This window comes from Eptatretus burgeri, chromosome 12 (assembly GCF_056783735.1).
Source record: "Eptatretus burgeri isolate ZD-2024b chromosome 12, Ebu_testis_v1, whole genome shotgun sequence".
Taxonomy (NCBI): domain Eukaryota; kingdom Metazoa; phylum Chordata; class Myxini; order Myxiniformes; family Myxinidae; genus Eptatretus; species Eptatretus burgeri.
Window position 1 is genome coordinate 31,292,199 of NC_140972.1, and position 15,346 is coordinate 31,307,544.

The window sequence follows — 15,346 nt, forward strand, 5'->3', positions numbered from 1 at the left end:
CCAGGTTCCAAGTTATTCTTTGTGAATATACCCGATGGAAATGAATGTTATAAGAAAATTATGTTATTCCCTAAAGTAGAACATGGACAAATATTTGTTTGTTTGCTCTTTGAGTGGAATGAAAATATAAAAGGAGTGTGATTATGTTGGGGGGAAGAAGTGCTTTGATCAGTAAGTCTCAATCTTTCATTGTCTCAATCTTTCATTGTCTCAATTTTACATTTGCTTGTATGGGAGGGAAGGGGATAGGTGGGGAGAAAATCAGTCTCCTATTTTGGGCTTTTAGGACTTGAGTCAGAAAGTTTTTCCCTTTTTCCCCATTCATTTGAATGGGTGTCCCAGAAGTCCCATTTATCATCTTCTCATATTCATCCATTTATATTGAAGCCTTAACATTAAGTCTTACAGAAATACCTTGGCAGTTTGACTGGGAAAGCTTCCTCTGGGGCCTCGTCTCGTGGCGAGATTGTCAACACCAAGTTCGACCTACACAGTCAACCTACACAGACCTACACAGGGACTGGCATAACATATTATATATGGAACTGGACTAATGTCCCTTCAGGCAAAATGCCACAATCTCAATCAACAATTGAGTGCAAATGGATTGGCATAATGTCTATTATGCATGGGACTGGTATCATTTCACAAAATGGAACTGGATAAATGTTCCAAAGTGCAACTGGAATGATTTCCCAAAGTGCAACTGAAATTACGTCCCAAAATGGAACTGGAATAATGTCCCAAAATGGAAGTGGAATAACGTCCCAAAATGGAAGTGGAATAACGTCCCAAAATGGAACTGGAATAATGTCCCAAAATGGAACTGGAATAATGTCCCAAAATGGAATTAGAATAATGTCCCAAAATGGAATTAGAATAATGGTCCTTCAGGCACAATGCCACAATGTCCATCAACAAGTGAATGCAATTGGGAATAGCATAACGACCTAATGTCTCTGAGTTGACCTGATGTCCCATATATATGAAGTATAGCATTAACTGAGCGACGAGAATATTTTATAGAGCCATCTACATATTAGGTATGCAAGGGCAGTCATCAATTTCTTATTCCATTCATTGAGGATACCAAATACTCCACAAGGTCAGCACTCAGAATGTTGACGAAAGACACCAATTTATGGTCACACACAGTGGCACAAGGGACCATACCTGGGCTCTTCAGAAACTTGAATGAATTCATCTTGTTCATGAGCTTGCTTCAGCCATGAAGCCTTAGCTTCTACCGGCAGCTTTTCTGGATGCACACAGACAATGAAAGGAAAAGAGTAAAAACAGATGCTTGGTAGATGAAAGGAACATGATCTGCAGCAATGCATTAGCCTTATAATTAGTCAAAAGGTCAGCTACTCTGTCAGTAGAGTATGTGGCTATTAAAAACAGAATCAACTGGTATCCCAAGTAAATCATCAATTCCACTCTTCAATCCTGCATCATCGCTCATGCTACAAAATATCTTCATGTGTCTGAGTTTCATCATTCATCTTCCTGGAGCATTTTGCACCATTATCTTAATCCTTGACGAATGGCCGTCTCTCCGCCAGTGAGGAGGAGCTGTCAAGATTGTTGATTATAATGCCAAATAAAGAATTGTTTTTATCACCGAATCCTGCCGATATTAGGACTATAACAGTAAAAGACCAGTGGTCCTTCAGTAATCCATACTGTTGGTTATTAGGTTTATTTGAGGTGTCTCAGGATAATTGGGGCGTCACGACGTCATAGGGGAATCTCAACGTTGTTGGGGCATCGCGACGTAGTTGGTGTGTCGCGATGTCGTTGGGGTGTCACAATGTTGTTGGTGTGTCGCGATGTCGTTGGTACCTCGCAAGGTCGTTGGTACCTCACAAGGTCAGTGGTGCATCACAAGGTCATTGTTGCATCATGAGGTCTTTGGCACATCATGTCCTTTTTGTTGTAATTATGTTAGTATTGCAAGGATCTTATTGTGGTAATGATGTTAGTGTTGTGCGATAGTTGAATTGTTGTGTGTTTGTTTGTGTAATCAAAGGATTTTAGTGCTGTTCATTTGACAAAAGCTCTTTGTTTAAATTCGACATATCAGGTAAAATGGGGTTGTTTGGCCAATAACACAACTCACCACGGATCTTGTAGCAAGGTGAAGGTGCCAGGCACTCCTCCTTGATATGCGGTTTCATCGTGGGATTGCAACCCCCAGTGTGCTTCCCTCTGTGGTCGAGGCAGAGTACCACTCGGTACTGCAATCCTCTTCCACAACTAGCCGTACACTGTGGCACACATGACAATCTTACACCACTCCAATACTTTTGAACACCGATTTTACGATGAGATAACCTTTTGTCCCTATTTAAGATAGACTGTGACATGCTCGGATAAACACATTTCATCAGTTTCGTAAAATATCAAGATTCATTTTCATCAGTACAAATTTGTTTTGTTTTGACTCCAAGTCATATACGAGACTCATCCTAAAGTTCTGTCACTCCACCTCAATAATATACAGAGTAACATCGAAAAACTTCATTCGTATCGCAATATTCTGCAAATTCTAAATCCTCTTCAATGCACTTTGTGCAGTGATCAAACAACCTTTTTGATCCGAGCACCGAAAACTTCCTTCTGAAAATCCTTCACATACAATGGATGTGGCAGTTTTATCCACTTTATTGGCTTGGTATGCCTGGTGTTGGCTTAATGGTTAGGGTGGTGGGCTTGGGATACTAGGATCCTGAGTTCAAATCCCACTCACTATTGCATTAATATCAGGTGGGGTTGACTCTGCCTGTCATCCTTCTGAGGTCGGCAAAATGAGTGCCAGCTTGCTGGTATCCTGTGTTAGAGTGGTGACCTGTCCAGGATTGTGCCCAATAGCCAAGGAGACTGCTTTGGCAGCACCAACGCTCTGTACAGATTATGGTCCCGATGGATGGATTGGCTCGGTGCTCTTCGCTTTGGCATCAACATTAATTTAATGAGTTTTAATTTTTTTATAATTAATGGGAAAATTAATAATGAGAAAAGAAGAAACAAAAGAAATACAGAATTGTACTTCTTGTTGTTTTGTTTGCAGCCAGTGGTTGCTGGTTCCATCATTTCTGGAAGCACAGCTGCACCACTGATGCAGCACCCCTGTTACCAGTAAACCAGTCCAGAAACCAGAGCCAGAAACCAGAAATACCAGTTCCATATTTCAACGGGACAGGGGCTTAAACTCAAGACCCTAAGATCTTAAGCCAGCCACCTAACTGTTAAGCCAACACCAGACTTAGTATTCCACTGATGTTTGTTCTTTTGGCATCTTATTTCAACTCATAGATGACCCTACTGCTGGAATAACAAGTTAAATGTTTTGAAATGTCCACACCAATTATAACAAATAAAATATATTTAAGGTCCATGCTAACTTATATGGTAAAGTGAAAATGAGGGTGACTTTTTAGGGTATAAACGGAGGTGATATTTTGCCTTAAACACAACCTATTTGCAAAGAGCTCAATAATAATTTCACCAACTTGATCTCCGAGCAGGACTTTGAGGATTGCCACTCGAGTTTTAATTGCCATTGAAAAAGTAAACACCGACATGAGATGTCACATGCAACCACCTTCTCAAAAACATTTCCAGATCTTTAATAAAATATTTTCACTCTTTTGTATGCAAATTGCTCAACTTCCTGTCTGTTGACACAGATTCACCAATTATTGTGTTCGGCCATTATTGTACACTGCAGTGCACAATAATGGAATGTGCTTAAAGTGCTGAAAGCGAAAAGGCAAATCCCAGTCATTTTACAGAAAGTATGTTTGATATCATGGAAAGGCCCTGTGAAGAGGTCCATCCATTGGGACTATACTCTGTGCAGAGCGTTGGTGCTGCTTCAGCAGTCTCCTTGGCTATTGGGCACAATCCTGGACAGGTCACCACTCCAATACAGGATACCAGCAACCTGGTACTCATTTTGCCAACCTCAGAAGGATGACAGGCAGAATCAACCTCACCTGGTATTAATTCAACAGCCAAGTGGGATTTGAACTCAAGATCCTAGAATCCCAAGCCCACCACCCTCACCATTAAGCCAACATCAGGCATGTGTGAAGTGTTGGCTTCGTGGTTAGGGTGGCGGCTTGGGATCCTAGGGTCCTGAGTTCAAGCCCCGTTGGATGCTGAATTAATATACACCAGGAGGTTGACTCAGCCTGTCATCCTTCCAAGGTCGGCAAAATGAGTACCAGTGTACTGGTAAGGGGGACACTGCATCAGCGGCATAGCCACGTCCCAACCAATGATGCAACCAGCAGCCACAGGCTGCATTCGATAGAGAGAGAGAGAGAGAGTCGTGCATTTCAAAAAGCTCTGAGTGGAGTCCAATGAAGAGCAAAATAGCACAAGTGAAATGATACACATATTAATTGTCATGCAGCCAAATGATTCATGATAACTGAATTAACAACATGGTATGTACAATCAGTGTGATATCTCCAAACAAAGGCTATTCCAAATGGTGGCATTTGTATTCACAAGAAAGGTCTCCATAAGACCCTATTCAAATTGCTTGATACAAATTGGTGATGTTTTTTTTAAATAGGTAAGAGTCAACGGTTGATGTTGACTCTTGTCGCATGATTTTTAAAATGGCAGACATTTAGTTGTCTGTAGTCAATGTGAAAAGGAAACTCTGAAGTACAATTGTCTCATCATCAAAAGGCAAATAGTCATTTAAACGTCACTTGAATATATCGGTGATATTTCTCACAAAGTCAATTTGTTTTACGACTTATGAAGCACACATAATCCTTCCTAAAATACCCATGGCTTCAGTTATGTAGTCAAAAGGGTTCTCCAGCATCAAACTTACCGGTGACCATTCTTGTGCGAGCCACTTTGGACAGCCAAACAGGTTGCAGGGCCGAGAGTGGCTTGGCTTTGAGACGTACATGCACTTCCACTCATCCACGGGAAGGAATGCACCGTGTACATCCTCTTCAACGCAAGCCACGCTGCGGCTCTGCATCCCACCTCCGCAGGAGCTAGAGCATGCGGTCCATGGTCCACCATCCCATCTGCAGCACACCGGTCAGCAAAGCCTCAACCCTCGGTGTGAGAAGCCTTTTTCACAGTCAGTCATTCATTATTTCTTGTGTCTTTTCAACAAGACTTCCATGCATGGTCAAAGGTGAGCAGGAATAAATTATTCACAAAACAAAACCAACACCACCTTTTCACATCAAATTGGGGACACTTAGACAACCAGATAGCTGCATGGTAAAGAATGCTCAACTTCAGGGGACATTTTAAGCTGGCTGTCTTTTTATACAAATGCTGAGGCTCTTGGAAGAGCAGAACAGATGCCGAGGGGGTCTTCAGAAAGACAGTGGGGTGAAGGGGAATAGGCAGTGTAGAACACATATTATCCACCACAGCATGACAAGAAGGGTGGTGCATAGAAGGAGGGCAGAGGGTCAGTAGGTGTAGAAAAGCTCTGCAGAGGTGAGAGAACTGGAGGAGTAAGACCAGAAGGGAGATTGTAAAAGATTGCAAAGCCACCAACTTATCTGCAGTGAGCAAGAAGCAGGAGCGAGAAGTCTTGTCTGCTCATCTTTACTTATGGACATTAAATATCCCATAGTATATCTTGCAAAAGGTAGTTCTTTAATCAGGTATCGTAACCAAATTCAATACTAGCTTGTCGAAGATGGTGTTTGTATACTTTGCATCATTTGTACTCGTCCTAGTTTAGCTTGTAGATAACCACCATAGCAGGTACTATGCGTAGCAAGAGATTAGATAATGTTACTGTTATAAAGAATAAGATAAGTTCAATGAAAGGAACTGCTAAATAAGCCATTTTAATCTCATTTGTGTATTTTTATTTCAAGCCAGTGTCAATAAAAAAATATTATTTAGTCTGTATCTGTATTCATGAGAATTTCAAATCTTTGCTGAACTAAATTCAGACATTTTCATCATTATAAAGAATGCTTGGGCATCAAGTTTTAAGAGAACCTTTCAGAAGATGAAATGTAGTTTCATTTTACACTTTAATAAATCTCCTGCCTTTGTAAAGAAATTTTTTTTTGGATGCATAGTCGAGGCTCATGGAAGAGCTGGTACTAGTGCACTGAATGGATCAGGATGCAACAGTACAAAAAGGAACAGCACAGAGACGGGGGAAACACCAACAGCAGAGTTGAAGGTCAAGATAGAGGCAGACTTGGATAAGCAATCATTGTGGGGAGGAAAGTGGGGCAGAAGAGGATGCATGGGGTGGACAAGATGGATACAGCGAAAAGTGAAATTTCAGTCAAAGTTCCAGGTTGAGTTGTTTTGCTAGAAATTAACACAAAGATTGTTCAACAATTTCACATTTGGACATCTCAGAGCAAAGGGCAATTAAAAACGAATCACATTATAAATCCAAATGGAAAATCAGAAAATATATTAAAAAAAATTCCTCATCATCCCTGCTAAAAAACAAATAAATAAATAAATAAAACCTCCATGACACACGCAATCCCACAAACACCAACTTGTGAAATATTTCACAGCAACTGAAGTGGGATTTGAAGAGTGCGACCTTAGCGAGGCAGAGGATCTCCGCCTCCGTAGAACACACTTATTGGCCGCGGATAGGGGGTGGGGGGCGTTGTAGTGCTTGGCAGATCAACGTGCCGGCGACTGCAAGAAGCAGGTAATAGTATCTACGGAAAGAGAATTGTTTGTTTTCCACTGATAAAAACCAGAGATTGCAGGAAGCCACCATTGCCAAGAAACCTTCCAAGCAAGCGACGATGATTCCTCCAGCCGTGCCAAAGAACGCATCCACACAAAGGCTCGAGTTGTCGACCAAAGGTTGTCAGGGTGTTTCAGTCTTTGAGCTGCCGCAGTAAGAGCACAAATCTTTGGCGTAACTCTTCCCAGGGGCTACCACCTCTGCACACTGGAGAGAACTTCAAACGGCGTCTATCGTGCCTCTCAGCAAACGTATCTCATGCTCCACTGCCAAGAGTCACCGCATGCAGTGCAGACCATCCAAAAACTAAAACGGCTTCCTAAGTCTTCATGGTGCCCTTTTATTGCCTTTATATTTTCCATTTCATGTAATAGTTACATGACGTCTCTGGAGACCATACAGTGGTTTTATAAATGGGAGAACTCATGCCTTTTTGTGCACAGTATTCCGTAAAGAAATTCCTGATGTTAAACCTTGTTGATGCAAATTAGCATTATAAGGACGTCTTAAAAAGCTAAATATCAGAATCTGATATCGGTTTTGAATCCTACGTCATTTAAACTTTGTAAACCGTTCAAAAGACAAATCTCCATTATTGCACAGTGAAGAGGTTCCTCTCTGTAAGACAATAAAGTGAAATAAAAATAAAGTCCTGATTCATAATGTTTATCAAAAGTTAAAAACAAATCGGGAAAAAAATGGCATCAGCTCATCCCTCTGCTTACCTGGGAAGAGGTTGGTAGTGATCGTACGACATGACACGCTTGAAACCATCACTGGAACAAACACAAAGCAAAGCATGCTGGGAAACATTTGCCGATGAGTTTGCACAGCATTCCAAGCACAACTCCCAAACTCTCCTCAAAATATATTCTTCTTAATGCTCAACGAAATGACGAAAACAAGGCTTACTACGCAATACGTGACTTTCGAAATGATGTATGAATGCTGATGAAGCCTTTTTGCGCATTCGCTGTTTGTGCGCGTTTGCAGTGACTCAGTTATATCCACCAGGCACTTTTAACCTGCCATTGTTAGCGCTAAATCTGTGATTCAAATGGTCTTTTGAACATAATTTTCAGCATTTCAATGAAAGGGTGGAAATTTTAAAATGGTCAACCATAATTGTTCTGTTCATGAATGCAAATCAGACTCATGGAAATATATAAATATGAAAAATATCCATGGATGACAGGTGTCGGGTTCACACCATTTCCCGTTAGTACATTTTAGCGTCGGCCATAGATATAGCACTCGCCCACGCACATGGGCACACACACACACACACACACACACACACACACACACACACACACACACACACACACACACACACACACACACTTCAACTTTTACCAATAGATGCAAAAATCACATGTAAGTTCTGTTGTGGCCCCACAATGAAACAAACAATATATTTATAACAGCTCTCACAGCTCCTGTAGCTCCCTCCTCCCAACATGATTAATAATAAATATCATCATTTAAAATTTACACTATACATTCACAAGCTCCACATATGTCCTTCCCATCGGTGTTTCAAAGTACCTAATACAAAGACACAGTTCATTCACTGGTCGTGATCTGTCAGGGGTTGTGTCGCACACGCCTGTCCCTTCCAGGCCTTGCACCGACTCACATGGTCGGGAGTTTGCAGTGCGATCAGCTGCCTGTTCGGTGAGTTCAGTAAATTCTCCGTCTTTTGTTGTGCAGAGGCACATCCCTTTCTCTCAGCTACTTTTCCAAGTGTTTTTGATTTATTTTAGAGGCTTTGTGAGCCATTTCAGGTAACAATCCTTATCCTAGACACAAAATACATTTCATTTCGCCCAAAACTCGGCAGTTTCTTCGGGTTTGTACAAATGTGCATCGAGCATTTTTGGGGTGGATTTTGAAAGTCGCATATTACATTGCAACTATGTTGCAAGAATCAAAATTGCCGAAAGCAATATAAGCTGTCCGCGCGGTTGCTCACCTGGCTGGGCAAGGCTCGGGACTACATTCACGGAGTCGTGGTTTTGGTTTCTTGTTCTCTGGATGGTAATAGCAGTAGTGATCAGCTGTGGTACGGCCCGTACGGGTATCCATGCATTCCGCCGAGGTCAGCTGATATCCTATATGCCAACGTGCGGTAAACCACCGAGGGTGAACAGAAGAATGGTTTGCAAAATCACTTTCTTGAACGACTAATGTTCCAATCTCAATCCTATTACTTGGACTCAAGTCCAAAAAGTAAACAATCTGGAGCTTTTGTCAGAACGATTTGAGAGTAGAGAACAAACAAAGTTGGAATCGCTTTTGATATAATATTTGAAGGTCTCCAGTGATATTCAACACATTGGATACAATATTCATGCATCAAGTCGTAACAATAATGCTGAGATTATTCATTCATGGTTGCCTTTCATAGCCGAAGACGGTTGTTCATCTGTGACGTGACATGTGAACAATCTGGGAAAGTGGATTTGTTAGTGGCCGTAAAGTGGCCGTTCCAACCAAACTCTGAGATAGCAAGTGGTGAAACCCATTGCACAACAGGTATCTAAGAAGACCAAACCACTTGCTATCGACAGTTCGGGCAGGAATTTATCATAAGTGTTAAGGTGTCGGCTATAACTCGCCCACTTTTTTCAAGAAAGACCGAAGGGACGTTGAACGTCCACCAAATAATGCTAGTCGACGGGTCCTCCAACTTAACATCTATCCGATGGACGGCGCACACGTTGATGCTTCACCCTGCTTGTGAAACACCAGGGTGGTAGTTTACAACTGGGTTAGGATTCAAACCCAGGCCAGACAGCTGGGAGCTGAATGCACATACTTCTTGGTTATTCTACAGACACACTTGTATTACGTTACCGTGAGAACAGCATCGTTATCCACAGCATAATTCATCAACCTTTCCAGTCGCTTAAATATTTAAAATGTGAATAATTAATGAGCAATGGACTTGGGAAGCATTTACTGGAATTTTTTTTTGGAAGCTTCGTTTCGTTTCATATTTTTCACAAATGTTTCCATGAAAACAGAAATGAGCAGTTATTCTTCAATGGCTCACTGATTAGTGAACCATCCGAGGCAATTATTTCAGCAGATTGTAAGTAAGCCATGTTTTTCCTTGAAAAACGAGGTGACTGAGGAATAACGAATGCTGCTTTTTTATATAAACTATGGATTGCCTCTCACAAAGCTGCACGAATAGTCGTGACCTCGATGGCTCGAAAGGCAACAGCCGATGTCATTAAAAGATGGCACCGGGTGGCAGCTGACCACCTGAGGCCTACACACACCACTCTGACAGTGACGCGGTCAGGGCACCATGCCGGGAGGACCTGTTGATTGCAAGTCTTTTGGTCAATTAAAATATGCTTCAACCCAAGTGAATGAGGTAAACGTTACAATCATGTTGTCTCGTCGAGATGAAGGAAACAATCTCTGGATATTTTGACCTCAGCCTGACCTTTTTTCTTGCAACTATTCCTCCTCACTCAATGAATCTTCTTCATTAAAATTGTTTCGGGAGGTATGTCATCACATGATGACGGTCATGAGACAAGTCACAGTAATTCGTTTCCATTTGGTGTATTTTAGGACAAGGTAAGGAATATCATATGCACTACCTTTCACCGGCCTGAGAGCCATATGTTATGATTGCAATGTGTGCATGTTTTGTTGCACGTCTCATTTGTTGCAGGGATTACAAAGGTGATTTCTGATTTGGAGCCATCTCCTAAATTATGTACAAAAGAGGGTCCCTGTTGGTCCTCACCCCACTCCCTCTCATCTACAATACAACCACCAGAGCCCCTCTCCCCCACTCTACTTCCTCCACAGATCTATTCCCCCTTCACCATGACAGTAGTTGGCTCATAAATACCATGTTTACACTCATTTACATGGAAGAACCAAAATTACACATTCTCTTCAACCTAATTCTTCCAACCAGGTCTTCAAAACAGCTGTTCACCACCATCTCAGATCACCACCCACCATCCCCCCCCCCATCCAAAGCCTTGATATTTTCTATTCCCATTAACCCCTCACCCAAACCCCCAATCCCACCTCTCTCCAAATTGAGTTTTTACTCCCTGAGAGTTTGTGTCTGTATCCATCTAGACCAGCCCCTGTGTCCTCCCCACCCCTCATTCTTCCCCACACCCCTTATTTGTCCAAGTCTCCCTCTATTTTGTCCCTCAACCCCGCTGTTAGTATGTGTGCCCCTCTCTTTCTATTGTTCCTTTTGTTTTGTCATGTTCTGGTCCATTCTATGTTCTAGCTCTTTCATGAGCCTTGACTTTGTATGCAAAACAAAGAAGAGCAAGAATAACAAAACGGAATGGGTGTTTGTTTAATTGAAGACCCATTTACTTTTCTTCATCACCTTCACTTCCGTCATGTTTATATTGCAATAAATGGCCAGGTGAGGTGGGAGTTTGAGATACTTTGGGTTTTACCTTTACAGGTTGTGTCAAGCATGCTTTGTTATGGCATCTGAAGACGACGGGAAACCAAAAGGATATTAAAAAGGAAAAATTACTTCAATACATTATTCTCATTGCTATGGGAACACCACCTCATTGACCCTGCCCCCAATCTCCTCATTTCCTTCATTATGCACACTTTTTTATTTTAAAATAAAAATTAATGAAATAAATTGCAAATGGTACTTTAATTCATGGAATTTGTTTTTTTTTTTAGATAAATTGTAAATAATAACATCCTGCAAATGGCCCCCATTGGCTTCTTCGCAAAGTCTTGCTCTTTCAAAAACATGATCCATTGCAGAGGAAAAATATACCTATCAGAGATGGGGAATCCCCTGCCATTGAAACATTTTTTTCAAGATGGCCACCCCAGTCGGCCATCTTGGATCCGAAAATGCCCAAAATCAATAAGCTTCTTCCTTTTCAGGTGGTACATGTGTGACCCAAATTTCAAATCGGTATTTGCCGACCTGCCTGCAATGTGACAGCAATCGATCTTGTGCTTCGGCCTCATCACAGGAGATTCCAATAATGCAGAGAGCTTTAGATTCCACAAAATCCAGCAGAGACAAATGTGATGCTGGGGGCACCAAACCATAGGGGAGTGCAGATGTCCATTGAGCTACAAAACAAAGGCCTTGTTTCTGCAGGATGAGTCACCATAATGCTAAAAGAGGAGCCTTCGAGACAGTTCAATGTTGTGAACATATGAGGAAGCTCTACCAAGGTCTATTGCCAAAGTTGTAATGCAGGATACAATATCCGATGTTTCTGGGTTAACTTTGATCCCAATATACAAGTATGGTGCAATTCAGGAAAAAAAGAAGAAGGTTTACCGCGAACTTAGACTGCTTCCAGAAGAGGTTTATTTGTATTTAAATATCTGGTAATTGCTTTGAATTTATTTATATGTATGTGTACTTGAAAAAAAGCTGTCATTAATCAAAAAGGCTTCGGCACATTGCAGCGATAAAAAAAAAAAAGGAAAAAAAAAACTAACTTTGTTTTTCAAAATTTTCGAAAACTTTTTTTCCATCTAAAACACTCCCTGTAACTCACTGACAGACCTCTGAAAGTTTGACGAAGATCCATTCAGCCATCTCTGAGATAAATGGACACACACACACACACACACACACACACACACCTCACATAGTAGAGGTGAGCTAATTATTATTACCTCCGCCACTGAAGGGTTCACCTCTGCCTATCTGTGAGCATGATATCTAAAAAGTTGTTGATGGATTTGGAAGAAATTTGGTACATAGATTGGGTGTGTAACAAGGAACAATTGATTCGATTTCGGTGAAGATCCGGATCCGGATGTTGATCCAGATTTTTTAAAGTGTTTCTCCACCATTGAGAGATCGAGCCAAAAACGATATATAGCATGATATTTCAAAAAGTTGTGGATGGATTATGACAAAACTAGGTGAATGAGTTGGGTAGGTGACAAGAACAAGCTGTTTCAATTTTGGTTCCGGTCCAGATCCAGATCCGGCCTATCAGCGGGATACAAAATGTAAACTGTTCAGCCTGACGGAGGTATGTACTCCACCAAATGCTGTTCTACTTGTTATTATGGTCTCAATTAATAATAATTATAAAAAATAGTCTCAATTATTGGAAAGAATGATGAACAATCTTGGAGATAAACAGCATGAAAAGTTCCATTGAGAAATTTGCTTTTCCATGACCTTTCCCGAGCATACAGCTCTTAAGGGGCTGTCACACCTTGACGTTTTAGCCAGCGTATGGCAAGGTCTCCAAATGTATGTAAAACGCTAGCATACGCTGAACTATTGATGTTTTTAAAAAAGGTTTTGGGTGTCTAATAACGTGTTGGACGTATGCATAATGTATTAGTAACGTACACAGAACGTTTTAATCACATATAGATAACTTATACCAACAAATGCTGAGCATGTTGTCGGCGTTCACAAGCTATGCCCAACGATAGTCTAACTTATGCATAGCGCGGCAGCGTATCGCCGACGATCACGTGGCGTAGGCTATTCATAGGCTGCGGCTCGATGATTCAAATCATAACCGCACTAGACATCAAAGTGTGAAGCCGCTGTCACACCTTGACGTTTTAGCCAGCGTATGCCGACGTATGAAAAATTTGCCCAACCAAGCTGGCACACATTGAATACGTTATGGGTAAGTTTTGTATACGTTAAGAGCACGCTGGCATACATCGTAGTTTTCTGGCATACGTCGTCATACGCCAAGTATGTCGAGAAATTTTCAGCATGTTGAAAATTTCGACGCACTCGACGTACAACACACGTTCCGCATGCACTAGCATAAGTTGTAGGCACGCTACGCGATCGTTGACACCATCGACACACTTTACTTGTACGTTACTCATAAGTCGAAACATGTCGAGGTAATGGTTAGCGTCAGTGTTCCAGACTCCCTGGTTTTTTTATTTTTTTTTTCTTCGGTATGATGGTGATGTTGACACTTCGATTTCTAGTGTGGTTACGATTTAAATCGTTGAGCGGCAGCCTATTAATTATATTATATTGTAAGCGCACGAGAAATCGAAGTGTTAACATCACCGTCATACCGAAGAAAAAAAGAAACAAACCAGGGAGTCTGGAACACTGACGCTAAACATTACCTCGACGTGTTTCGACTTATGAGTAACTTACAAGTAACGTGGGTGGACGTGTGTCAACGATCGCGTAACGTGCCTACAACATATGCCAGCGTTATGCGGAACGTGTGAGTCATACGCTGGCATACGTCAAAAAATTTCAAGCATGGAAAATTTGTCTAACACCTCGGCGTACTACAACGTATGCCAGCGTACTACGACACATGCCAGCGTGCTCTTAATGTATACAAACTTACCCATAACGTATTCGACGTGTGCCAGCGTTTTAGCCAAATTTTGCATACGTCAGGCATACGCTGGCTAAATCGTCAAGGTGTGACAGGGCCTTTACACTGTAACAGCAAAAACAGTGTAAGTGGAACCAAAATCGATCCATGTTCCCCTTATTCACAAGGGTGGGCCCTCACCCAAAACAAAACATCTACGGATGAGTCTTTAAGGGAGACAATGAAGTCATTAATGCAGTTGAAGAGTATTTTCAAGACCAGGAGAAAAGTACTTATAATGAAGGCTTAAAGAGGTTGGAGAAACATTGGAGGACAATGTGTTGTTCTCATGAGAGATGTGACAAATATTACGGTACATGCATTCCATCCTTCCATCATGCCACGTTGTTGTTCATGATTAACACTTCGTCGTCAACCCTTGAAACCTAGGATGTGCAGAGATAAGCTATTAAGAGCACATATGAGATATGACCCACAAGTGAGTACAAAGTGAATGAAAGTTTTTTTTTTGTATTTGACGCATTATGACCAAGAGTTAGCTGCAGGTTGCCATGCCAGACAGAAGCACCAGAAACAGGGACATATTTGTAAAGCATTACTTTTGAACTTCATTATAGCAGGCCAGTGAAAGTCGGCATCATGCACAAGGTGAATTTCGCATCAAGAAATGAGGCCTGGCGGGCTCTATGACTGCACGAAGAGCTCCCATACACAGTATATTTTCGGCCACTGCTGCCTTTCTGCATTAAAATCAACGGTAATATGATATTTATAATGGAACTGGTAACTGCTCAAAACTACTTCTTTACAGAGCCACCTGCAGTCCGATCAGGAAAGCTTTTCCGTTATAGGATCCACTTTGAACGCTGTGATACTATCCAGGCATTCTACGTTTGATTTTCTGCCAGCGCTGTGCAATGGCAATGTCTATAAGATTATCCTTGTACACATATATGAGAACACAATGAATGGTGTGTCTTTTTTATTTCGATAATGCTATATTATCTTGGGTATCCTCACACGAATGTCTCATGAGATTATTATCACATTTATATCAGGTCTCATGAGACTTGCGTGGATTTTTGGAAAGGCAACAAATAATCAATTATTTTCCAACACTCAAAAAAAGATGATGGCCTGTACTCAATAAATGTCACAGGAAAGACGGACTGAAATCTATCATGACTTAAATCGATGAGCACGCGACATTAAACACGTCGATCGATAGCCAATTAGACACAAACGTTTTATCAGAAGTTCCATGAAAAGGACCAAG

At 41.4% G+C, this 15,346-nt stretch overlaps 1 protein-coding gene across 4 annotated transcripts in view; it reads right to left on the bottom strand.

Annotated features, from left to right (window-relative positions):
* The window catches only part of LOC147015359 (ADAMTS-like protein 1), a 317,312-nt gene that overhangs the window by 168,258 nt on the left and 133,708 nt on the right, over positions 1 to 15,346 (bottom strand). For all 4 annotated transcript variants that reach the window (XM_085850036.1, XM_085850035.1, XM_085850033.1 and 1 more), the window contains 5 exons: positions 8,709 to 8,847; positions 7,459 to 7,509; positions 4,859 to 5,063; positions 2,123 to 2,270; positions 1,174 to 1,258 (listed from right to left, as the gene is read on the bottom strand). In XM_085850036.1, coding sequence (XP_085706162.1) covers positions 1,174 to 1,258; positions 2,123 to 2,270; positions 4,859 to 5,063; positions 7,459 to 7,509; positions 8,709 to 8,847 — 628 coding nt within the window. The remainder of the gene's footprint in view (positions 1 to 1,173; positions 1,259 to 2,122; positions 2,271 to 4,858; positions 5,064 to 7,458; positions 7,510 to 8,708; positions 8,848 to 15,346) is intronic.